At 46.5% G+C, this 26,960-nt stretch overlaps 1 protein-coding gene across 3 annotated transcripts in view; it reads right to left on the bottom strand.

Annotated features, from left to right (window-relative positions):
* Nucleotides 1-26,960, bottom strand: part of KAZN (kazrin, periplakin interacting protein) — a 153,368-nt gene that overhangs the window by 35,358 nt on the left and 91,050 nt on the right. For all 3 annotated transcript variants that reach the window (XM_069946534.1, XM_069946535.1, XM_069946536.1), the window contains 2 exons: nucleotides 20,195-20,386; nucleotides 10,894-11,030 (listed from right to left, as the gene is read on the bottom strand). In XM_069946534.1, the coding sequence (XP_069802635.1) occupies nucleotides 10,894-11,030; nucleotides 20,195-20,386 (329 nt within the window). The remainder of the gene's footprint in view (nucleotides 1-10,893; nucleotides 11,031-20,194; nucleotides 20,387-26,960) is intronic.

Genomic DNA, 26,960 nt, shown 5'->3' with positions numbered 1-26,960 from the left:
GAGATGGTTGTGCGTGAAAATCCCAGTAGATCAGCAGTTTCTGAAATACTCAGACCAGCCCTTCTGGCACCAACAACCATGCCACGTTCAAAGGCACTCAAATCACCTTTCTTCCCCATACTGATGCTCGGTTTGAACTGCAGGAGATTGTCTTGACCATGTCTACATGCCTAAATGCACTGAGTTGCCGCCATGTGATTGGCTGATTAGAAATTAAGTGGTAACGTGCAGTTGGACAGGTGTACCTAATAAAGTGGCCGGTGAGTGTATTACAAAATTTATTATATCCGCTTGTACTATTGATTCTTGTTAAGTTTGTTGAAAAGACACCAACCATTTAGTAGTATTCCACATGATTTTTTTTACACTACAAACAGGTCGGATCACTGAAAAAAATGCAGAACTGACCTATCTACCTATAAATATGCTGTATATGATGTATATAGCCTTTATAACATTACTCTCTTAAAGAATGTATAATAAAAGGATGTGCGGCCCTTTAATCTGCTCAGGACTTACATTAGCTTCTCCATTTCCTGAAACTATACAAAACTTCACACACCCCGTGAAAACTTCCTCTTTCCAAAACATGGACACAAGTATCATCACCTGTTGTAGAGAGTAACAGAGTAAAAAAACAAAAAAACAAAAAATAATTTAAAAAACAAACAAACATAAAAAAACAAAAAAAAACCCAGTCTGCTCCTACCAAGATACAGGCAACCTGTGCCCCATTATAAAGAATGAGTCCACCCTGGTAAAATACTTATACCCCTACCTAGGGGATGGGGCTCAGTACGGTTGCCACTTCTCTTGCCATGAGTGGGCAGAAGACCCTATACCATGGGACAGCATGTATCAGCTTTGGCACGTAGGCGGCACTGCTTCACAGTCTTGTATTTATCCCCCACCATGACTTTAATCACGGGAAAAGAAAAAAATACATGCATTTCAATAAAGTAAGAAATTCCAGTGATCGGATCAGGGCGCGGTGTGGAGCAAACATGGAGATAACCTGACCGGCAATAATTGGATTTATTATGCCCGTTTTCAAAAGGAGTCGATGTTAACCTCCTGGCTGACTGTAGTCTGCACACATCTTGTACAGAAACAGAGCGAACAATGGCCGCACTGCGCTCTATACGCCTCTTTGATTAGATGTGAATAGAGGGGGCTAGTGGGGAAATAAGAGGCAAGAAAAGCGCGAACAATACCACCTTTATGTAAACACTAAAGTGAACTTGGGCTTCCATTGAGTGGGCAGCATGAAAAGATCGAGACTGAATTCAGGGCACGTTTCGGGTTTGGAAATCTAATTCAGGTGCTTAAGGTTCACATGCTCTTATTATAGCAGTCACGTAAGTAACTGGTGCTGTATGCAATGTATATATATTTGCTATATCAATGTGTAATGGGCTTCCCGTAGGACAGCAGGTAAGCCCTGCAGAGTTGCAGAGGAAAACTTTCAATGACCGCTCCAGCTCTGTTACATACAGGCAAGATAAAGACCATCTGACTCAAAGGAAAACTTTTCTTTCCATATTTCAGCCGAGCAGTTAAAAATTAGGTTTAAACATCTGGTCTCATTTATAGTAAACTACCTCGTCTTTCCCACGGTCTTCTCTATTGAGAAGTTTTTGTTTTTATCCATTACTGTTGTGAATGAAAGAGAGTGGCTGCAGAAGGAGCTGGGGCACAATGCGAGAACAAATCTGACCAGAAGTAGGAGGAGGCAGGGTGATAGTACTATCTGTGTCTACATCATTCACAGCGAAAGACCAGGAGAGAGTACTATCTGTGCCTTCATCCTGTACAAGTAAAGACCAGGAAAGAGTACTATCTGTGCCTAAATCATTCAAAACAAAAGACCAGGAGAAAGTACTCTCTGTGTCTACATAATTCACAGTTAAATACCAGTAGAGTGTACTGTGTCTACATCATTAACAACAAAAGACAAGGAGAGAGTACTATTTGTGCAGTCATTAATTACAGGAGGATGCAGGGTGGTAGTGCAGTGTCCCAGAACATGCAGACTACTACTCCTATTATGGCCATTTCTATTTCTGTGTCAATGCCTGTTCTGGTAAGTGTTTGCACTGCAACTGCTGCTGGTTTTCCCCTAGTATTCTCTGGTATTGTGCATTTTCATGTGTATTCTCATGTGTTCCTGTGTATTACAGTGTACAGTGGTATGCAAGGCTGTTGATCACGTGACCTGTAACCATGGTTCCTCCAATGGCCGACTAGCTCTGGCCAGGAGCAACCATGTGACCTCCCACTTCCTGCTGACAAGTTAGTCTTCCCCCTGCTTCCAAGCAAGGAGGATGTGTGTCGTCCCTCTCCTGCCTCAGAGGAGTTGGGCTTCTTCTCTGCAGCTCCCACTTCACCATAAGAAGAGTGACTGATTCTGCTGCTATATTCCAGTCTTCGGCTGTATCTGCCTGCTCAAGTGACCGGATTCTTCTCTCTCATCTGGGTGTCATTCCGTTATCTCTCCTCATCGCTGCAAGGATTCACAGCAAGTATTATTCTCAAGCTAATCCACCCAGCACCGCTATTTCTCTCATACTCCTACTCCCATCATCCGGCACGTATTCTCACAGCCTATGCAGCACCACTCCTGCCTTATTTGTCAAAGCCTGCTATATACCCGGTTGCATCCGGACAGAACTGTTGCTACTAGTTACCTCATCTATAATAAAACCGCTGTTACTGAACCCTGGCATTGGTGTCCACTAACTGGTGCCCTGACTAGGTGCAGCGAAGAATCGCATGCCCATCATCACCCGCAGATTCCACAGACCGGCCCTACAGCTGTGCCGCCCTCAGGCCTATACCGTGACAAGTATAACCCCTGCAGCTGCCCCGGTCATTGCCCGCTCATAACACCAGCACTGCGGAAGTGGCCCCCAGGGGCCAGGGCATCGCATTTTTGGCGTCACGAACAGGATGCAGACTGTGTTGTGCCAACTGTCAGTGTCCCCAGAACTGTACTGCTAATCCCCCCAGAGACTTTGCTATTGCCGCGCTGCGGCCTGCTAAGGGGTCAAGTCAGCCGGTGACGCACTGTCTTCGCGCGCGCGCGCGCTCCGCCCCGGCCCTGCAGTATCCAAGCCTCTGTTGCAGGAGGGAAGGAGATTGTGCCCGGACCGCCGGAAGTGTTGATGCTGACTTCCGCCCTATTCCTCTCCGGTCCCGGACACCCTGCCTATCGGTGCCTGCTGTTCCCGCAAGCTCTCCTCGCCCCTACTTTCTTCCAGGCGCCTTACACCAGAACCCCTCGTCATGTCCACCGGCCATCACAGTGACTCTGACGGGTCCGGCAGTTCGCCGACGGCCCGAAGAAGGCTTCCCGCGGCTCCCGTTGCTATGGCTACCGCAGCGGTCCCATTCTTCATTGGGCCCAACAATCTTCCCAGTTATAAAGGAGAACCCCACACGTTGGCTGATTTCAAGGAAAAAATTTCCCGCACCCTTGAACTTGTCTCACTCTCTCCCACTCAGCAGGTGCAGTTGCTGCTAGGACAACTTGAGGGTCCCGCTGCCGAGGAGGTGCGGTCATGGCCAGCTACGGAGAAAGCTAATGTACAACAGATCCTGACCCGGCTGAGTAAAGAATTTGAGGTACAGTCACCCACGGAGGTCCGCCTTAAGTTCTATGACCGACGACAAAGGCCAGGTGAGACCCTCAGAGACTATGCACTAGCACTCCAATCTGCCTACCGGGCCCTGAGACAGGTTGATACCATAGACCCCTCGGCTGTGGAGAGTATGATCACTGACCGCTTCATAGAGGGGGTGGACTCTAGACTCATCCAGAGCCAACTGCGTATGCTAGCTGCCCAAAACCCTACAATGCCTTTCCTGGACTTCAAGACTCTGGCTCTGAGGGTGGTTGGCATTGACAATCCCTGTGCCGGCTGTACTCCAGGTTCAGATTGCCCGGATCCGGTGGGACCTATACCCCCACCTCCAGTGCCCACTATGGTTCCACCAGTTTCCGCTATACAAGCTGCCCAACAGTCTATCCCGGCTAATTCACCAGCGATCCCTGCTCTCCTTACGCAAGTGGTTGACTCTCTCTGCCAAGCCCTAAGGGGGCTACAAGGGGCCTATCCAACACCTCCACCACCACAGGACCCCTGTCCTGAGTATTCAGTTCCCGATCGGCCTCCTCCACCGAGACTTAGATCCCCTGAGCGCCCCTATTGCCGCCACTGTAGGCGACATGGACACTACCGCTCTCAGTGCTATCAGTTAAACGGGCTACCCCTGGGTCCGAGGGCCAACACCCAGGAGGTCGAGATCCAGGCCCGCAGGAAGCACAGTGGTTCTCAAGGTTCCTCTCACAATGCCCGCATGTGACTCTCTGGGTGGACGGAGTCCCCCTGGAGGCTCTGGTAGATACAGGTTCCCAGGTTACCACTATCCCGAGGCATGTGTTTGAAGAACATTGGGATCTGAGAACCCTAGGTCCAGTTGAGAAATACCGTCTGAAACTTATTGCTAGTAATGGTCGTCCTATTGTGCAACTAGGTTACTGGGAACCCACTGTCTGCATAGGGAAGCGGGAGCTAGCGCGTCAGGGTATCATTGTTACTGAGGCTCAGGGAGATAGTGGGACCGTGGTATTAGGCATGAATATTATCCGTCATGTATTCACTGAAGTGTTGGATGCCTTGAATGCCTCTATGTCTTGTGCTATGTCTCCTCAGTACAGGCAAGCCGTTCAGAAGACCATAAAGGTGCTCGCCGCTCAGCGGAAATTTGCCAATCCTCGAGGAGAAATCTGCCGTGTCCGCACTAGAGATGCTCGTCCGATCACCATCCCAGCTAACAGTGAGTTCCTCATCTGGTGCAGGGTCCGTCCAGGCCTCAACAATGCTGATTATGTGGCCCTTCTGGACGCTATTGAAATTGAGGGGCAACCTCTTGTCAGGGCCGCTAGAAGCCTGGTGACCGTCTCCAATGGTCAGGTCCCTGTCCGTCTGGTGAACCTTGGAGACTCCTCAGCTGACCTACCCAAGTTCACCACCGTGGCCATGTTATACCAACTCGATCCTGAGGACATCATCTGTGAGGAGACCATCGCCTATCAGAGTTCCATCCGTGGCACTCAAAGGGACTCAAACAGGGCTCTCGCCCCTTGGTGGGATGAACTCCATATTGGCGATGCCAATACCCCACTTGAATACCTCCACGGCATCCTCAAGGTGGCCAAAAGGTATCACGAGGCCTTCAGCAAACACTCCCTCGATTTCGGGAAGACCAACCTGGTCCAGCATCGGATCAACACTGGGGACCATTTGCCTATCAAAGAGAAACATCGGCCAATCCCTCCTGCCAGCTATCAGCAGGTCAAGAAACTGCTCAAGGAGATGAAAGACTCTAACGTTATCCAAGAAAGTCAGAGTCCGTGGGCTGCCCCTATTGTCCTCGTGAGGAAGAAAGACGGTAACATCCGGTTCTGCGTGGATTATAGGAAGATAAACACAATCACCCACAAGGATGCCTATCCTTTGCCCCGGATCGAAGAGTCTATTGCTGCTTTGGGGTCAGCCGCCTACTTCTCCACCTTGGACCTCACCAGTGGGTACTGGCAGGTGCCCATGGCACCCGAAGACCGTGAGAAGACGGCCTTCACCACCCCCATGGGACTATTCGAATTCACCAGCATGCCCTTCGGTCTGTGCAACGCCCCCGCTACCTTCCAGCGGTTGATGGAAAGGTGTCTCGGCCATCTCAACTTTCAGAGTGTCCTGCTCTACCTAGATGATGTGATTGTCTATTCACGTACCTACGAAGATCACGTCCATCATCTGGCTGAGGTGTTCCAGGTCCTAATCGATCACGGCCTGAAAATCAAGCCTTCCAAGTGCCACCTTCTCAAACCCCAAGTGAACTATCTGGGGCACGTTGTGAGTGCTGAGGGGATACGACCCGATCCAGAGACGATCTCGGCTGTGGAACACTGGGATACCCCTAAGACCGTCAAGGAGGTGAGAAGCTTTCTGGGATTTGCCGGCTATTACCGCCGCTTCATTCCCCACTTTGCCCAAGTGGCCGAGCCCCTCAATGAGTTACTCCGGGGTTGCCCTCGAGAAAGCTACAACCGACGACTCCCCGTCGAGTGGTCCGAACGGCAGGAGGTTGCTTTTCAAACCCTGAAACGCCTGTTGACCACGCTTCCTATCCTGGCCTACCCGGACTATAACCTTCCTTTCCGGCTTTACACAGACGCCAGCTTCCAAGGCCTGGGAGCTGTGCTGTCCCAGGTTCAAGATGGCCAAGAGAGAGTCGTAGCTTATGCCAGCCGGAGTCTTCGGGGTGCTGAAAAGAACGATAACAATTATAGCTCCTTCAAGTTGGAGTTACTAGCCCTAGTGTGGGCCGTCACTGAAAAGTTCAAGGACTACCTGGCTGCCACCCCTGTTACCATCTATACGGATAACAACCCGTTGGCGCATCTCAACACTGCTCGGCTGGGCGCCCTGGAGCAGCGGTGGGCTTCTCGACTGGCCAATTTCCAGTTTGAAATTAAGTACCGCAGTGGCAAGGCTAACGTCAATGCAGACCTTCTGTCCCGACTATCCAAGGGCGAAGAGGCCCCAGAGGACAGCGATTGGGAAGACGTAGAAATGCCTCCCTTCTATCAAAGGTTCGCTACCCAGAGTGCTATTGATGTAGCCGGGCCTGAAACGCCTTCGCCTCCACCTAGGGCCCCGCAAGACTTGGCCAGGTGGCAGACCATCCAGGAAGAGTCCCGTGTCCTGGGGGAGATCTATGACTACCTCTCTACTGGTCGGGTCCCCATGCGGATAAAGAGGCCCTATCCTGATGTCGAGCTAAGGCGACTCTGGAGGCAAAGAAAGAGGCTCTTCTTACAGAAGGGACTGATCCTGCGGAACTCTCTTGACCCGGTCTCCGGGGAGAGGTGTCACCAGATCCTCATTCCCCGACGAGACGCTAAGATGGTGCTAGATGCCTACCATGACCGGTCCGGTCATTTCGGGGTACACAAGACGGAGGCCACTATCCGACAGCGGTTCTACTGGATCGGGATGAGGGCTGACATTGAGAACTGGTGTGCCGAGTGCCCTGCCTGTAATATCTCCAAAGCTGGGGGAAGAGAAGTCAGGGCCCCTTTGCATCCAATCACCTCCCACCGGCCGAATCAGCTAGTCGCCCTGGACCATGTGAAGCTAGCCCCTACAAGATGCGGGTATACCTACGCCCTCACCATGGTTGACCACTACTCCAAGTGGGTAGTCGTGGTACCTGTCAGGGACTTGACCGCCAAGACCACTGCTCTTACTTTTTACAAGGAGTATGTAAAGCACTATGGGTGCCCAGAGTCTCTGCTGACGGACCGGGGTCCGGCCTTCGAGTCGCAACTTTTCCAGGAGCTGTGTGCCTACCATGAATGTAAGAAGCTCCGCACCACGGCCTATCACCCTCAAGGGAATGGTCTGTGTGAAAAAGTTAACCAGGTCTTTATCAACATGCTCCGAACGGCTTCAGTGACCAAGAGAGTAGAGTGGCCCCACTTGTTGGATGAACTAGTGGAGATCTATAACAATACCACTCATTGTTCCACTGGCTACTCCCCGTTCTACCTGATGTTCGGCCGCCAAGGCCAACTTCCTCAGGACCGTGCTCTTGGAGTCCAAGCTCCTGACACCTTCAACCCCCTACCTGAAACTGACTGGGTTCGGGAACATCAGAGGAGAATCCAGGATGCCCGGGAAATTGTTGACCGGAGGATGGGGGAGGCTCAGCAGCGCCAAGAGGATGCCTACAACCTAAGGGCGAATGCCACACCACTACAAGTGGGGGATAAAGTTTGGCTAAAGAAATATCATCGCTCTCACAAACTTGAAAGCCTTTGGGAGCCTGAGCCCTATGTCATCTCCTCTATCCCTTACCCAGAGACTGATGTGTATGAAGTCAAAAAGCCTGGGCTAGCCCCACAGACGGTGCATCGGAATAGGATAAAACGTTGCACTAAGGAGGACCTACAGGGCCTTACAGCACCGTGTCCGGTACCTGCATCCACGCCTCCGGCTCCCCCAGCAGCTCCAGCTAAACCTCTCTCTCTGGAAGAAATGTTCCAAGTTGAACCGTTCCTCATGGCCGTAGGCTATCCAGCATTCCCTGTACCCGTTCCAGCGGTTTCTCCACTTCCAATTGTGCCTCCAACGACTCCATCTCTACAACCAGACACTGGGGGTGATCTTCCACCGGTACCTGCACCAATCACTGTTGAAGAGGATCCTCCGCTGAGACGGTCTGAGCGCTCTACCAGAGGAATTCCTCCACTTCGCTACAGAGACCAGAGCCCTTAAACTGTTTTTGTTGTCTAACTGTTTTGTTCCAGTTCCTGCAACGTTTAAGGTTCGTGCCTGGTCCTCCTGACCAAGTTCCCTGTACTAACCAGCCATGAGCTGATGGACACTTACAATAACAACAGGTTCTCTAGTGCCTGTCCCAGAGCCTTTTACATGGACGATGTCTAATTGCCTAAAAGAGACTCTACCTAACAGAGACACTTAATCCCTTCCTTCCTAATGCACTTTCCTGCGATTGTGTGTTCCACACAGGGTATTATTGCACTTATTTCATTATTGCATTTTTTTTTTTCTACTATGGCATTTCAGTGTTATCAAAGTCTTTGTATTTCCTCCTCTGAGTAAGCACAAGGTTACTTAGATAGCCTCAGAGTAGAACGCCTCTTTTGTAAAACAGTATATTTTTCCAGTGTCTAAGTCAGATAGCTCCTCCTCTGAGTAAGAGAAGTCAGTTTACATATACCTCAGAGAAAGTCCAGTTTATGTAGGAGTGTATTTTCTCATCCAGTCTCATTATTGTCTATATTATCTCTATAGCTGGAAAGATTTAGTTGAGCCAGTTCAGATGCAGATTTTTCTCAGATTTTCATTCAGATTTCTCTCAGATTTTCATTCAGATTCATATGAGCCAGTTCTCCTCAAGACCTCGCAGTATTTGTTGTCTTTTGTGTTTCCCTTCCTTTTTGTTTCAAGTATTTGTTCGCCTCCGTCTTGTCCCAACACAGTAGTTATCACACATAGTCATACCTAACCTTCACACTTGTCCATACATATCGCACCTTGGATATCTTTTCGTGTGTTTGGCCTGTGGAGTGCTTGTGTGTGTGATTGAGTAGTATGAAAGGGAGCTCCCCATGTATGTTTGCTTTTATTATTTTGTTCTTTTCTCTTCCAGGTATCCAAGACACTACTCAGACACGCCAAGGTAGTACACAGGTCTTCACAGTTCTCTTTTCCAGTAGGGTAACACATTTAACAGAAAACCTACTGTCTAACTGGCTGGAATATTGAGGGTCACCCGCCAGCAGTTAAGTTGTCCTGGCTTACACGTCAGATGGTTCACGCACTAGCTACCTGGTCGCCAGAGTACGTTAGGCACCCCTAGGTGAAGTCCTGCCACTAGGGTTTCTCATTCTCTCTCTTCTCACCTGTGCCTTGGGCGTGGGAAACACACACCTCCTCACACTCACTCTCATCATTCATTCCTGTTGTTTGATTGTCCAGTCTATTCATGTTTGCTGCCTTCTAGATTCGCCGAGGTCGGCTCAAACTTGCTAGGGAGGTATGCAGTGTCCCAGAACATGCAGACTACTACTCCTATTATGGCCATTTCTATTTCTGTGTCAATGCCTGTTCTGGTAAGTGTTTGCACTGCAACTGCTGCTGGTTTTCCCCTAGTATTCTCTGGTATTGTGCATTTTCATGTGTATTCTCATGTGTTCCTGTGTATTACAGTGTACAGTGGTATGCAAGGCTGTTGATCACGTGACCTGTAACCATGGTTCCTCCAATGGCCGACTAGCTCTGGCCAGGAGCAACCATGTGACCTCCCACTTCCTGCTGACAAGTTAGTCTTCCCCCTGCTTCCAAGCAAGGAGGATGTGTGTCGTCCCTCTCCTGCCTCAGAGGAGTTGGGCTTCTTCTCTGCAGCTCCCACTTCACCATAAGAAGAGTGACTGATTCTGCTGCTATATTCCAGTCTTCGGCTGTATCTGCCTGCTCAAGTGACCGGATTCTTCTCTCTCATCTGGGTGTCATTCCGTTATCTCTCCTCATCGCTGCAAGGATTCACAGCAAGTATTATTCTCAAGCTAATCCACCCAGCACCGCTATTTCTCTCATACTCCTACTCCCATCATCCGGCACGTATTCTCACAGCCTATGCAGCACCACTCCTGCCTTATTTGTCAAAGCCTGCTATATACCCGGTTGCATCCGGACAGAACTGTTGCTACTAGTTACCTCATCTATAATAAAACCGCTGTTACTGAACCCTGGCATTGGTGTCCACTAACTGGTGCCCTGACTAGGTGCAGCGAAGAATCGCATGCCCATCATCACCCGCAGATTCCACAGACCGGCCCTACAGCTGTGCCGCCCTCAGGCCTATACCGTGACAAGTATAACCCCTGCAGCTGCCCCGGTCATTGCCCGCTCATAACACCAGCACTGCGGAAGTGGCCCCCAGGGGCCAGGGCATCGCAGTAGTGCCATCTGAGCCTTTAAAGAAAAATATGGAGGGAATACCATTTGCACCTAGCATATTTACATGTTATCTGTGTCTTTATTGCAGGCAGAGTCAACATACAGGACTAATTGTAAATGCATCAGTTTAAAAGAGAGTACTCTCAGTCCCCGCTTCTCTTACAGAGACAAGGCGGTAGAACTATCAGTGCCTACATCATTTACAAAGAAATAACAGCAAGGCAGTCGTATTTGTGCTTGCATCAGTTTAAAAATTGGCAGTACTATCTCCCCTCCCCTATCACCCCTCCCCCACCACACACACTCACATGTTTCCCAGTCTGGTAACCAGATAACTTACCTTTCTATGTTGCTCGTAATTTCGGATAAAGTCGCGCAGTTGCTCCTCCCGGCTCTCCAGAGTTGAATATAACTGTTCCATTTGGCTTACTAAGTCCGCCTTTTCTGATTTTAAGCGTCTGCGATCGGCCTTCATGGCTGAAGAAGAGGGAGGGAAATAGTAGAATATTACTCCTAGGACATTATACGGTTTATTACATGCTGAGTAACATACATAACATTAAAGTATAAGGGTATAGCTGGAATTTCTTACACCACCCAAGGTACACTGGTAGACCAGCCCATGCAGAGCATGTTCTGCCAGGCCCTGGACACACCCCTGAGGAACTCAGTAAATACAATACCACACCCCCTGTATTAACCACAGCCTTATGTCACACACCTTGGCTGCTGCCCTCAGTCCTACTGGCCCGGTATACAAAATATATTACATTTATCTGATTAAAATCCTTGTGATTATCCAGTCCTGACACGCAGATACATTCCATAACTTTATCAGAAAATGCAGAACTGGAATGTGTTTATATTTGGTCTATAAAAAAATGATTGTTAAAGTGGGGCATAACAGATCACAAGCAATTACATGAGCATAAAGAGATGGCGGTGTAACGGAAGCCTCCGGTATACAGACATTTTGTGGCATGCATCAACACCCGCAGTCATGTGACCCTGAATCCTCCGATAAGGTGACGGGCCACCTCACGGAAAGGATGGATGATGGCTGAACACAGCGCTGTATAATGGAAGCTGAACCAAATATAACACTGAGGGTATGTGTGCTGTGTATATATTACCACTATTTCATGTGCACCAGGAGAAACATTTGATAGACAGGACTGAAAATGAATCCAAACTTCAATCTGTCAGAACCTGATAAGCAGTCTATGCAGCGCCGCTCATCTCTCTGAGGAAGCGGTCATCATCAGGGATTACACAGAAAAGACCTTCTCCAGTGCGGACTGCAGATTGGCTAATGTATAGGCTGACGGTTTTATTTTATTTTTACAAGGTTTGTAAAATCAGTCATTGCAAAATGTATTAAACAGCTATGTGCTCCAGCTGCTGCAGAACCTCAGGCGGCACGTCAACTGCTGCAGTGACCATACCCCAGATCATCATAACAGCTGTCTCTGCTGCAGCGGAACTCCCTAAGACACACCCCTGCTGCTGAATCTATGAAGACAAACCCCTGCTGCTGCAGAACCCCCTTAGACATCCCTGCAGCTTGCGGAATCTCCTATGACATATCCCTGCTGCGGAACCTCTTTAGATACAACTTTGCTGCTGCAAAACTTCCTAAGACAGACCTCCGCTGCTGCAGGACCCTCTAAGACACGCATCTGCTGCTGCAAGACCTCCTTAGATACACCTCTGCTGCTGCAGAACATCCTAAAACACACCCCTGCTGCTGCAGAAGCTACCCAGACAGGCCTCCGCTGCTGCGGAACCCTATTAAGACACACCTTAGTTGCTGCACGACCATCTAAGACACACGTCCGCTACTGAACCACCTCCTAAGACAAACCTCGACTGCTGCGGAACCCCATAGGGGATTCTGCAGCAGCAGAGATGTGTCTTAGGGGATTCTGCAGCAGCAGAGATGTGTCTTAAGACACATCTCTGCTGCTGCAGAATCCCCTAAGACACATCTCTGCTGTTGTAGAATCCCCTAAGACACATCTCTGCTGTTGTAGACAATTTTTAATGAAAAGAGAAGAGAATTTTAATTGTGAACAGGAACCTCTCCTTTACTCTTCAAAAAGAGGTTCTGCAGCAGCTTATGTATGCATTTATTTCTGTATCTTTTATTTATTTTTTTGGCAGTTGGGGGGGGGGCTGCTTTTAACTATTTTCATGTCTATGGTGGGTCTGTACCTTGCTGTTGCGGTTGAGCTGTTGCATTTTTCTGTGTTTTTGTGTATTTATTTCTGTAACCTGCAGCCTTCTGGGCTTATCTAGACTTACACAGCGCTTCTATTTTCTTCTACTCTCCTCGTAATATTCTTCTATCGCAGGGGTCCAGCTAACACCACCCACGTTTTACAATCCTCCCGTCACGCAGAAAAGATGATCTCCACAACTTCCACAAATTTCCTTGCACTCCTTCTCTCTGTTGAACATGCAGCCACTAGGGGGAGCCCACCAATAATATGATATACATAGATTATTAAACCTTACAAAACTAACCTTGCATCAAAATTTGACCAATGTAAATGCTGACTTATAAATGGTTAAAAATTGACCATTCGGTGCTGGATGATTAAAAAGCAAGCAAACAAAACAGCCCCAAAAAGTCTGACATCATATGAGCATTAACTACTCAGCGCATTGCTGCGGCGGGGCTCTGCACCTCCCAGCTGGTAGCTATGCATCCACTATGCTGCAGGGCGAATAGACAGAGCTGGAATTGGCAATTGGGCATCTGGGAGTGTCTCCTGGAGAAGTGCAGTGAGAAGAGAAGACATTAGAATGTTTATGTGCCCTCTATGCCTCCACCATACCCCGCAGACGCTGCAGCCCTGTTCCTTCCATCCCTTCTGTTATATAAAGTCTCGGTGCCTCTTCCCCTTAAGCAGAGCTCCTCACAGCTGTATGACACTTCGCTTTATTGCACTCCATCTTCAGGGACGCATATATAATACACACGGTTGTGGTGCAGGGAAGTGACAGCATCGCTCCACTGTTAATATTCCCCGACAGAATTCAAGTCTATGGAACGAGGCCCAGAACTCACTTTTATATGTTTAGCAGTAATCTATCCTACAACATTCTTAAAGGGACAGACCAAGATTAGAGAGAAAAAAAAAAGTGAAATTGTTTTGAACAGCGCCACTCCTGTCCATAGGTTGTATCTAGTACCGCAACTCATTTGCGTAATTGGGCTGAACTGCAATATCAGACACACTTTTGGACACTAGGGGTGCTGTTTCTATTGAAGATATTTTTTTTTTACAAATCCTGAACAAACCTTGTTGTGAACTATGAGATGCATCTCCTGCTGAGGCGACCAACCCCAAAGGGGCACCCCTGCTGCCCAGGCACCATGCAGAGATATATTACTACAGTGTGGGGTCCAGTTGTTAAGAAAAATATATGAAGGTGCCCCAACCTGAAGCTGCATCTCCCTCCTCCGACTTTAAAATTCTACATCCAACCGGTCAGCCATCTTTCCACAGATCCTGAATGACAAATCAATCTGGAGTATGATGCCTTATTGCATGCTACCCTTTTGCAATTTTATTCTTGATCCATGAGGCCTAGGGCCGCAAATTAGAGAACTACAACTCCCAGCTCTCTGAGCCAACATCTCATTTGCAGTTCTCAGTAAGACTGGATAAACTTTGGCTAAGAAGAACATCTCGGTTTCCTTTGGCTCCCAGTATAAGGTTTTATCCTCGGTTGCCCCTGTAAACCCACTTAGGATAACATCATAAAGTCTGAGGTATTATGTAATAGTTCGGGGTGGGGCGAGAGGCAGCAGCGAGGGGGATTCGGGCTCCTGACAATGCAGCCCATGTACATGTCAGTGTTACTATGCACAATGTGCTGAACATTAGTAAATGGAAACTGTGTGCAGATGAATGGTGGCGTGAGGTTATTGTTCCATGTCTACCGGAGCCTCCGGGGAGCTCTCCGCACATCCTGTGCACCTGTTCCCGGCCACGTTACAATAGCTATTGCTTATACAAGGGTGGAAATGGCTGCTAGAGAGAGCCAGGACTTCTAGTAGTGTCTAGGTTTACCGAGGCTCATGGGAAATGTAGTTTGCAACATCAAATGAAACTGTTCGCCATAGAGAACCCAAGACTCAGAAGTCACGTTTCTGGAGTCATAAGAGGAATGTGTCTCTAATTGCCGCATGAAGGGAAGAACAAAGCAGCTGTCATTCCACAGCTGTTCTCCTCTCCGGGATCTGAAGGATAGGCCGTCATATGACAGCTGATTCCTGCTTTGTCAATGATCCTGTCAATCACTCACAGACATGGGCGATGCACCTCATGAAATACACATGGGTGCTGTGACCACAATGCTGGAAATTGGTAATTTCATGGGGACTTTACACAGAACAGAAAATTCCTGAATGTAACGTCACAGTGGGAAATCCTCCTCAATAATATAGATTTGTTAGTATAGGACAAGACAAAAAAAAAAAAAAAAAAAAAAAAGTATTTCAAGTCCCCAGTTGTGAATTTTTTTTTTTAACAAAATCTATTACAGGCTTGTGTGTGCAGCTTCTATAAAGACTAACATGTCTCCATGGATACAGACTACAAACAAACCCTGCGTAGTCTGACGCTGCAGTTTTAAGGTGGCTATACATTTTCAATAACTCCTGTCCACCCCATACAGAGGAATTGTTCGGCAAACATTCAGGTTTCCTTTATTGAGAAGGGAAGGGTAAGTTGCACCAGACCTATCTTGCTCCGGCTTCTCTCTGGGGAAAAAATAAAGTCCAGTACCCCCACCCAAACTGTGTAGTGAGACCCTGCAGCCTTTGCTTTTCCACCTACCCCATTTCTTGCAAAATCATCGATCATACATAAGTATGATAACAGGAATAGGACTGCAGGATCAGACTACACAGCCTTTGTTTGTAGTCTGTTACCATGGAGACAAATACGTATGAACTATAAATATTAAATATATTTTTTGTTTTTCTAAATCTAGAATAGTAGTAAGGTTACTCTATTCTTTAGATACAGCAGATCACAAAAAAAAAAAAAAAAAAAAAAAGACAATGCCTTTAAGATTAGATGGTAGACAAGTTTGCATGAAGCCAAGTAATAAGACAAGCTGCAAACCTCAGGTCTAAACAATGCATTGTACACCTGGCTGTACATAACCTGATTCTATGGCCGATATGTATGAGTTTATGGATGGGACAATAGAGCTCCATGGCTGTACAGGTCACCTTGCATTCTGTAAATTAATACAGCACATAAGTCATTGTGATCACCCTATAAAATGACTGAGACAGGTGCTTCCTCCATAGGACAATGGCGTTATGTGGCTGGCACAGTACCCGCTTCTCTGGACTCTCATTCCAATCTGGTTAATGCCTATGTATACAAGTGACTGGAAATCCTAGAAGAACAGATACCGTCCAGCCCATTGTACTTCGGTGAACAGCTTAGCCTAATGCTGCGGAGAGGGAGGAGGTCAGAATAAATGTGGACAGAGCACAATGTGGAATCCCGGAGCAGGAAGAGAGGGGATCTGGTGAAAGCTTCCCTCAAATAAAATGTTACTTCATATAATCGCAGCTAATCCTCCAATACTGCCGCCCTTATCTAAACAGGAAGCCGACGTCTCTGGCTTATGTCATCCCTCTTCATCAGGGAACGGCTCACTGTATGCACATCCTCGCTGGATGGGACAAAACAGCCTTATGATGAATGGAGATTTACAGAAACCTGCCCCATGTGCAATCTGTATCAGTGTCCAATCCTACCATGCTGGGGGCATCTTATGGGGCAAAAACTTTCTTCATGACTATACACGCACTAATATATATATACACACAAAGTTTTATATACACACATTTTTAAACCATATGAAGCCAAAAGAAAAAAAGAGCCAGCCAAAAATATTACACAGTAAAAGTCTTGGCAAAACAGAGCATATGTCTATCAGCAGAGCACAACCACAGCAGGCGCCATGAGGAGGACATGTCACCACCAGGGGGAGCTATACACAAATCCGACACTACAGTACACAGGACACTACAGTACACAGGACACCATCACCAGTGTAACAAATATAACTAATGTTTACTCTAAAATCCTTAATGATGACTTTTACAGAGCAATGAAGCTTAACATGATATAGAAGAGCACTTATAGGGCCTCAACACCCAGACCAGAGTAATACTTGAGCCAACAGATCTGTATGGGTACTACTTTTCGAACCAAAGAAATCAAGGGTTGAATTATTTAAAACAGTGGATTTTCTGCATTTGCACAACTCACATGAAAAAACAAACAAAAAAACCCCCTTATCCTTTAAGATAAAAAAAAAAATGTTCAGAACAAAATGTCTGTACAAAGCAACCAAATGTTAAATAATTTATGTATATTCGCAAAAGTATAGGGTGTTCACAGGGAAGATTCTGGGGTTTCTGGGGATGCCGGCCATCACTCGGGGCCGCCCCGAGTGATGGCCGGCATCCCCCCCACAGCCAGCCCCTCACCTGCCCCACGCCGCAGCCGGCCTGCGCTCTCCGCTGTCTCCACATCCCGTCAGCTCCCGCGACGTCACCCTGCAGCTGTCACGGACATCCAGGCTGTGGTGAGTGAGTGGGGTGATCGGGTCGTGATGTGGAGAGTGCGGGCGACGGGACAGGTGAGCGGCCACTGTCATTTTTGTTAAGTGATACTTAACAAAAATGACAGCAGGGGGGACATAATGCCGCCCCCTGCCGGACCGCAAAATCTGCCGCCTCATTCCGCCTCATGGCAGAAGCGGGCCTGGGTGTTCACACAAGGCTTAAAAGGGTACTCCAGGGCTGATGGGAAAAAAAAAAAAGGTCCCTGAAGCTCCAGTTGGTGTCTTCATTTTTTCTTTACTTCCTCGTTTGGGCTTTCCCATGATGCACTTTGTCTCCTGTGATGTCTAACTGACTCTGTAGAACTGTTAGATGGCTTACAGCTTGCTCAGCCAATCAGAGCTGAGCAACCTAAGTCATCTGACAAAGAGAGGCTGGCCTAACAGGGCTAAGACCCGTCTCCCTCTTGATGATGTCATTTTCACAAAATGGCTGCCACAGAGCAGCCTGGGGTCAACAGTCATTAGGTAAGAATGAGTTTACTTCACTTCCTGGTGGGGGATGAGGGGGGAAATGATAGGTAAGGGGGGCAGATAGGTGATTGAAGCATATTACAGAGTTATTTAACTTTGTAATGTGTTTCCATTACTGGGAAAAAGCTTTTCGCTGGAGTACCCCTTTAAGGTGTTGCCCCCTGATCCCCTGCAGCCGTCTGGGTCTTTGCTGATCAGCTCCTTCTTGACACAAAATTGCTTGGTAATTGGCAGGGCGGCATTACCTGGTGCCAGCTTCCTCTGGTCTGTACAGTATATGGTGAGTGTGGAACAGAGAACCAGGTTAGAACCCGCAGCCAGCTTTATCAGGTCTGTATACAGCATGCAGGGTTGTAAATCAGGTTTATACTTGGAGCGAATGTGCGTATAACTGGTATCTGCTTCTTCCGGTGTGTTTATGTTATGGCTGAACAGTAAATCGTGTATAGACCTGGTGCCAGCTTCATTGAATTAGTATGTGGCGACTATGAAACTTAACAGACACATCTTCAGAAATATCGAAAACTGTGCCCGGAGCGATTCACTAGAAGGTCAAGCCGGAAACTGTATGGTCAGGAGTCGGACTATGACAATTCAGGTGAATCATCTCTGCATTGCTGCAGTCCAGCATGTATCCGCCGGCAGTAGGTGACCTTATACACTCCGCTTTATAAAGGCGTTCGGTACAATACGATATGCTACAACAACGCACATAAAAAAAAATCAATATATAAAATCAACATAAGGTCACTATGCATGTGGCCAATTGTGATCGGATTAGTCTTTGGCCCAGGCCGAAGCCCAGACTGGAGTTAGTAATGAGGGGGTATATGGTGCCAGCACCTCACGCGGCGCTGACAGACAGAACGGCACACAGGGCTATTACTACAATTACACCAATACCATATTTAAAACAACAAAACAGAATGGCTGCCATGCTGGATGCCGTCACTTGCTCATATAACCTGGGATCACTATTTACCTTGGAAGTGATGGGTGGCAGGATGCCAGGGTAAAGGAAGAGTGCTTGGGAATTCATCAATGATTAGAACGCCTTGTGTGGTTAGGCGTGCGGCCTTGTCTATACACTGAGCAGCCGCAGGTAGGAGCTAATTGTGGATTTCTAATTCCAGGAAAGGTCACCAGGGTTATTCATATAGAAAACCGCACTTTTCCTCCCTCTTTTCACATTGTGTTATTTCCCCATTGACTTCCGAGTGGGGGAAAGCAGAACATAAAATGCTAAATCTAGCACAAGCTGCAATAACCGTAACAAATCTGCAGCGTACTGTAAAGCCTGAAACACGTTCATAAGAATCAATATATAATAAATAATAAAATATTGGGGCCCGGTGGGAATCCAGGCTTATTGGTTGCTGTGGTGGGGATAGTGCCGGGGGCGCTACTGAGGAATTGTGATGTAACACGGGGTCACACAGCCATGTAAACCATGGGAATTACATTCCTCCTGAAAACATCAAGCATGAAGGAGAGACCCCCACCCGCCACTGAAACCAATGGATAACAGCACTTTACAATCATAGCATCATAAAAGGATTAAAGGGCAACTCCAGCAAAAAAAAAAAAATTCTTTCAAATCAGCTGGTGTCAGAAAGTGCCAGAGATTTGTAATTTACTTCTATTAAAAAAATCTCAAGTCTTCCAGTACTTATCAGCTGCTGTATGTCAGACATAGAAATGCAGGGCATACAGCAGCTGATAAATACTGCAAGACTTGAGATTTTTTTTAATAGAAGTAAATTAGAAATCTCTGGCACTTTGACACCAGCTGATTTGAAAGATTTGTTTTCAAGCTTCAGTTATACAAGAGTGACAACACAGGCACAGTTATGCTCAGCCAATGGCGGCTGAGCAGCTGATGATGCGGCAGAGGGTGGCCGGCACTCAGGACGGACGGAGGGATTCGGACGGAGGGATTCGGCCGAAGACAACATCGCTGACTGAAGATCGGAGACGAGTCGGCACGTGACAGGTATGTATAGCACACCACACTTCCGGGTACACGGGTGGGGGTGGTTGGACACGGGGAAGGGGGCCATTCACAGACATAACATACATTACAAAGTTGTATAACTTTGTAATGTGTGTTATTCTGTGAATAATTGTTTACCGCTGCACTACCCCTTTAAAAGACATCAATATTTCCTGCAGGACATACAGCCGCTGATAGGTATGGGAAGACTTGAGATTTTTAAATAGAAATGAATTACAAATCTATATAAAACTTTCTGACACCAGTTGACTTGAGATTTACGCTGGATAAGGGGTATGTTTTCTGGAGAATGACCACCACTGATATAACAGATCACAAATCAGTGGGGTCCATCAGGCAATGCCAGTATCTGTCACATTGCAGATGTAGTGATGCATTGTGGTATCAGTATAAACAATGAGGATAGATGTGGTCCAGGGGACATGGAGGTCTATCATCTATTAGGAAGGAGTGCTAGCATCATGGATGTAGACAGACTGGTAAATGTTACCCTGAAGTGCCTCCTTTGCTCGCGCCAACTCCTGCTCTTTCTGTGCCAGCTGCACCTTGAGCTCCGTCACAGAGAGAACCTCCGCCGACCGGCTGTCATGTGACTCCTCCAGGTCCTTTGCTAACATTTCCTTCATTTGTCGGAGCAAGTGAACCTCATCTTGCAGCTGTGACACCTCTTCCCTTAGCAGCACTGTAAATTAAAAGGGAGAAAGAGATTACAAGGGCGGAACCCGCGTAAGATTTCTGCAGAAACAGTACACGCGTGTAATAGAGACTGAATGAATCCTTATCAATAGTTCATCAATACGCTCCTCTACAATAAACACAAGCCAGGTTTGAAAGGGAGGAGACAATTTTCCTTGGTACTGTTTCTTTAACATTTAAAGGGCCGTCACATCAAAAAAAAAAAAAAAAAACTCCTGGTATGAGTAAAATTTTAGATAATTTTTTAGATGTACCATCCATAATCCTACTGTACTAGAGTGCGACTCTCATCACTCGGCTCACAACAGGAAGCCGAGGGTTGGACACAACTACAAAGCGCCAGTAAATAACATGGTTCTAGTAGCTTTCATTTCTCACGCCTCAGTCACGTTATACCAAATCCTTGGCATCAGCCCACAACCCCCGTGCAGGTGAGGGACAAGGTCCCAAACATTGCGGAGCTTCCGGCAGAACCTGTTTGGACGGTTGGTGTTACAAGAGAACACTCAGCATAAATCACCGGCCGATTAATTCTCCATGAGTCATGGAATTGTAGATGATAATCCTGGATGAGCAGCCGCACAATGGAATGTAAAGAAACGAGAGGCGCGAGGCAACGTTACACCATAACTCGGCCTTAATTCTCCCCACCGCACCGATCCTTATTATGGTTTCGATGGAACAATCCCATATCTATTCGGTGTCTCAGTAGGAGCGAGGACACGTGCAAATATTCTTTTTCACTTTCACGATGTTATCAACATTCCTTCCATCCCAGTCACAGAATTCTATGCAAATGAGGGGACAGAATTATCTAATTGACTTTAAAAAAAAAAAAAGAATGGACCATTTAAATTGCTGATTTTTTTTTTTTCATATTACCTTGAAGGCGCCGAGATCCCGGTAGCGATTTCCTTTTTTTCCCAAATTGCCACCCAGTTCCTGCGCTTGTCGCCATTTTGTTTTGTCCACTGACCTGGCTCTATGCACTGTGTGCACAGTGTGATGATATCCCCTCCCGTCAGTGACGGGCCTCTGTTAGAATCAAGCAGGGCCGCGTCACTAGACAAGTCTCGCTGGGGGCACTGGGCCCGTCCCCAGAGCACAGAGCCAGGTCAGTGCACAAGAAGGAAATGGCGCAGAGCACGGGAACCGGGTGGTCATTGGGATCCCTGCGCCAGAAAGGTAGTAAAAAGGAAAAAAAAAAAAAAACTTCATTAGTGTTTAAAGGGATTATCTAGCCTGTGAAAATTGATGGTCTATTGGGCTATCCTCCAGTACACCCCCATCAATCAGCAGACTGGAGGGTACTTGGCACTCGTGTGGGTGCCGCAGCCTCTACAACAGGGGTAGGGAAACTTGGCTCTCCAACTGTTGCAAAACTACATATACCATCATGCCTGGACAGCCGAAGCTTTAGCTTTGGCTGTCCAGGCATGATGAGAAGAGTAGTTTTATAACAGATGGAGGGCCTGAGCTTGACACTTGTGCACTACAACGTCCGTGCAACCACTCTAGCTCTAGTAGTGGTACTAGAAGAAACTGCGGTGTTGTGCAATTTAAATAACTGTTTGCATGTACTTGCATCGCCTCCACTAACATACACTGACTGCAAGAACACAATGAAGAGGCTGCAGTGTCTCTCAAAAGCGTTGTTGCTCCTGCCGATCTCATATCCGATTTTCCAAGTGACTCGATGGCAGCTGGTGGGTGAATGCAGGGGGGGGGGGGGGGGCGCATGATCGCTAGATCGTCCGAGCAGCCAATAAAGGGCAGTTGCGGTCTGCTGCCACCGCTTCTATTCCACAGTTGCTATCCTGGTCATTTGTATTTCAAAATATTGAAAGACAAACAACAGCAAAGGTCAGCCGACATCGTTCATGACGACTGATCGTTGTCTTCATTTACACTAGACGATTATGGGCCATAACAGCTGATATAGGCCAAATTCGGGCGATAATCGTTTAGTGTAATAGGGCCTTTAAGCCCCTATTACACAGGGCGACAGAGAGGAGCAAGCGAGCGCTGACGGCGTTCCCCGCTTACTGCCGCAGCTATTGCACGTTCATGTCAGCTGATCGTTGCCTTCTATTACACAAGAAGATTATCGGCCGATAATAGTTTCATGTAATAGGGCCTTTAGTCTAACAGAGCAACACCATAATCTAATGAATAAGAACATTTATGGGCTCCTGTGTTGTATGCAAATTGAGGCATTGAAGTCAAGGAGGAAACACGGCCTATCGCGGTCACGACAGGTGCATCTTCCTCACCCCCAGCCATGACTGACATAACCTAATACTTCTGTGCTTGGAACTCCCAGTATATGTGGCATATGCAAAGCATCTAAGTACACCTGGATACACTGCGCATGCGCCAGGGGTAGACCGCAGCAGCACAGGCCAGAGATCTCCTGAGACATCAGCTGACCTTCCCTGTACTATAGGATGTCAATCAAGCCTGGCTGGGATTCACGGAGAGCTGGAACATAGGGTGGTGGTAATAGAACCACTAGAAGCTAGAGCCTAAAATTCGGGCTTATCAAGGTCCCGTAAAACATGATACTGCAGCGGGATGTATCACTGTATCTAAGCAGATTAGGTGTTTTATGCATTACAATTACTTACATGGACCTACAGGTGGCACAAGAGAGACTTGTATATAAGAGCTTATTTGCATAATTATCCCCCATGAGGCCCTGCCTGTAAGACACCAGAACTGGGTCTCCCCAATAAGAACCGGTGTACCACCAGAGATACAGTACATCCCTAAATACAGCCAATATCCCCATTCATACATATTAGTATATTAATAAACAACAGTTTTCTCCAGTTTAGCTCAGAATAAATGATATATCTCTGTGCATATGGCCGAGCTTTTCGTGCATGGGGCTCTGACACTGGGTCGAGCCAAGTGACACTCTGTACTCCTGGCACACAACAGCTCGGCAGTAGCCACAGGCAACAGCAGGAATATTTGCCAGATCAAAGCCGCCTAATGACAAATTACAGGTCTCATAGAGCATTAAGGGTCAGGACCGCCCACCATTTAAAGTTGACTTTTTAAACATCTATAGACAATTTCAAGGGGAAATCAAGTCAAGTGCAGTCTATGCGATGCTGCCAGGAATAGACGTGGTATCGCTCTTCCACGGTGCCGTTTACCTAGGACAAGTACTTTACTGGGGAATCAACTCTTTTAGGGTATATTCACATTCACAGATTTAGTGTGGAAATTTCTGCAATTTAAAATCTCATCTGAATGGAGTTAATTTAGCGACAAGCAAGTTAACTACACATTCTCTGGCTGCACTTCAAGCTAATTTCTATGTAGAACTGATGGCTTGCTCCTTAGCCTAATGGTAGTCGGAGATAATCTGCTGCTCATTACCACACTAGGAACTCTGGGAAGAAGGATATGCAGAACAGCTCTGTGATGCCACCTTTATGGTGGTAGTTTCCCTTTAAGTCAGATTTTAATAAGAAGCCTTAAAACTTAAAAAGGCGTACACCGGCGAAAAAGGTTTTCCTTTCAAATCAACTGATGTCCGAAAGTTATATAGATTTGTAATTTACTTCTATTTAAAAATCGACAGTCTTCCAGTACTTATCAGCTGCTGTATGTTCTACAGGAAGTGACGTGTTTGTTCCAGTCTGACACAGTGCTCTCTGCTGCCACCTCTGTCCATGTCAGGAACTGTCCAGAGCAGGAGGGGTTTTCTATGGGGATTTGCTGCAGCTCTGGACAGTTCCTGACATGGACAGAGGTGGCAGCAGAGAGCACTGTGTCAGACTGGAAAGAATACACCACTTCCTGTAGGTATACAGTAGCTGATAAGTACTGAGAAAATTGTGATTTTTAAATAGAAGTAAATTACAAGTCAATGAAACTTTCTGAAACCAGTTGATTTAAAAGAAAAAAAAAAAAAAAAACACGTCGGAGTGCCCATGGGGTTTAATAAGCAAAAGCTCCAGAAGTCGAAGTAACCACTTGTACTCGTATTATACAGCAGATCTTCCTAATCATATTGTCTACTGTGTATATGCACAAGCCCATCACAATCACCATAACCTCTGGTCAGACCACAATAGAGTAGACATAACAAAAAAGTTAAAACTACCAACACTAGACACATAGGAAAGAACTGATCGTGTTTTTTTTATATGTAGCTGCAAAAAAAATCCCATCGTAGGAGACATAAAAGCAGAAACACATTTTAGTATTCGCAGAGTACATAGTTCCTAAATTATAGCTCCCAAGATGTAAATTAAAGGCCGTCTCCACCCAAATACTAGAAAAAAATGTGTGTGTTTAAAAGAATAAAGTAAAATGTTACTCACTCAATTTCTCAAATCTCCTCTGTCAAGGAACAGTATAAAAAAATGTTTGGGCTGAATTCTTTATTTCTAAACAAATGCCTCGAAATAGGAGAACCCCCCCCCCTTTAAATACTGTCACCCAGGTGGATTGCTGATCACACCCGAAAATTCCCTATGGAAATGAATTGGAGAACACGTTAAACAGGGTCATGTTGAGTACACCAGAACAAAATAAGGGGTGGTCTTCTATCTAAGAGGTGGTAATTGGCAAAGTGTCACTATATATGGAAGGGAGGACAACCCCTTTAAAACAACTGACTAAATAAAGAACCTTTATAATACTTAAAGGGGTTGTCCACTTTTGGCAGTCTGTTTTGTTAGGTGGGCTTCCCATTGATCAACTGAACACAGGGAGTCTGTTCCAGTAACCCCCTGCAATCAGCTCTAATTTGTAGAAAAACTTAAAGCGACTCTGTACCCACAATCTGACCACCCCAAACCTCTTGTACCTTCGGATAGCTGCTTTTAATCCAAAGTCTGTCCTGGGGTCCATTCGGCAGGTGATGCAGTTATTGTCCTAAAAAAACACTTTTAAACTTGAAGCTCGTGCCAAAGGGGAGTATCTGTGCCCTAACTTTGCACCACCCCTCCCGTCCCTCCTCCCCACCCTCTTCATCATTAGGAATGCCACAGAAACATTTTCTCCATGCTGAACACTGCACAGGTCCTTAACGATCCAGCCCATGTGCCGGGCTGCCACAGGTGGGGAATAGGAGGCAATCTGCCTGGAGAATTTCTTATGATGAGGTGGACGGGGAGGAGGGACAGAGGGGTTTTGCAAAGTTAGGACACAGATACTCCCGTTTGGCACGGGGCTTCAAGTTTAAAAGTATTTTTTTTAGGACAACTGCATCACCTGCCGAACAGGCAGCAGGACAGATCTTGGTTTAAAAGCAGCTATCCGAAGGTACAAGTGGTTTGGGGGGGTCAAATTGTGGGAACAGAGTCACTTTAAAGGGGTTTTTCAGCATTATTCCAGAGACAGCACATCTTGTCTGCAGTTTGGGTTCAGGTTTTGCAATTAATTGAAGTGAATGGAACTTAACTGCAAACCACACCTGAACTAGAGACAAGAGTCGTGCTGTTACTGGAAGAAAGTGGCCATGTTTTTCGCACACTGGATAACCCCTTTAAATAGAAAGAACACAATTCCCCTGCAGCACCACCACAGGAGACATTAAGTATTACAGGTCACATTGGTCCAAGTCCTCCAGCGTGAGAGATGTTGTGTGTAATGTTCCCAATCTGACAGCAAAGGTTCCTTAAAGGAGACCTCCTTGTACGGACTACAAATTTCTTAACAGGGTGTTTATCTCGAATATTTTTTAAACATGACAACCAGTTTAACCTTAGAATAAGGATACTGCCCCTTGGATAGTGACCAATGCTAAATATTCTTTGCCATAATTTAACCCTGGCCCACTCACTTAATATACGCAGCGGAGAAGCCTGTGGCTGTGTACGGATGCAGATATCAGAATAGAAGCGCACCATTTATAAGGCTGAATATAGAATGTGACATGCAGCCTAAGAGGCATGAACGCCCGGTAAGCTGCGGGAAAGGTCAAAGAATACGAAAGGTTAAACGATTTCTTTTTTTTTTTCTCATGGATTTTTTTTTTTACCATGCAAGAGAAATAAAAATCAATAAGAAAAGAAAAATATATTGGGAATGGTAGAAATGAAATATTTTCTGATAAAAAAAGGCTATGGCCCATGTTCAGTATGACTGTAGATTTCTCCTGTAATCCACCCGTACAATCTGCTAAAAATTATGGATTGGGCATATGTAGTGGATCTGTATTTTTTTTTATTACATGTCAATTATAATAATAAAATAGCAAAAAAATAGCAACTAGCAATAGTAAAAAAAAAAAAAAAAAAAAAACTAGGTCCGTACTAGGACTTCTCCCCCCCCCCATAATTGGTTTGTGTCCTTGTAATCTACTGATCGTGTGAATAGCCCAATAGACAACAATGTGCACTAACTTGAATACGGAAATACGGATGCGGAGATTACGGGAAGTGTTAATAAGGCCTTGTTCACATTGCGTTGCACATGCTGTACACCCCTCTCAATAACCCAATGCAGAATTTAGAGATTTTTTTTTTTTGCCAAATGCAGAACACCTTGACTGAAATCCAATAGACCCCATTAAAGTCAACAGGGTCTGTAAAGCG

This window comes from Dendropsophus ebraccatus, chromosome 12 (genome assembly GCF_027789765.1).
Source record: "Dendropsophus ebraccatus isolate aDenEbr1 chromosome 12, aDenEbr1.pat, whole genome shotgun sequence".
Classification (NCBI taxonomy): domain Eukaryota; kingdom Metazoa; phylum Chordata; class Amphibia; order Anura; family Hylidae; genus Dendropsophus; species Dendropsophus ebraccatus.
The sequence above is the reverse complement of the archived record's forward strand: the minus strand, read 5'-3'. Positions and strand labels throughout refer to the sequence as shown.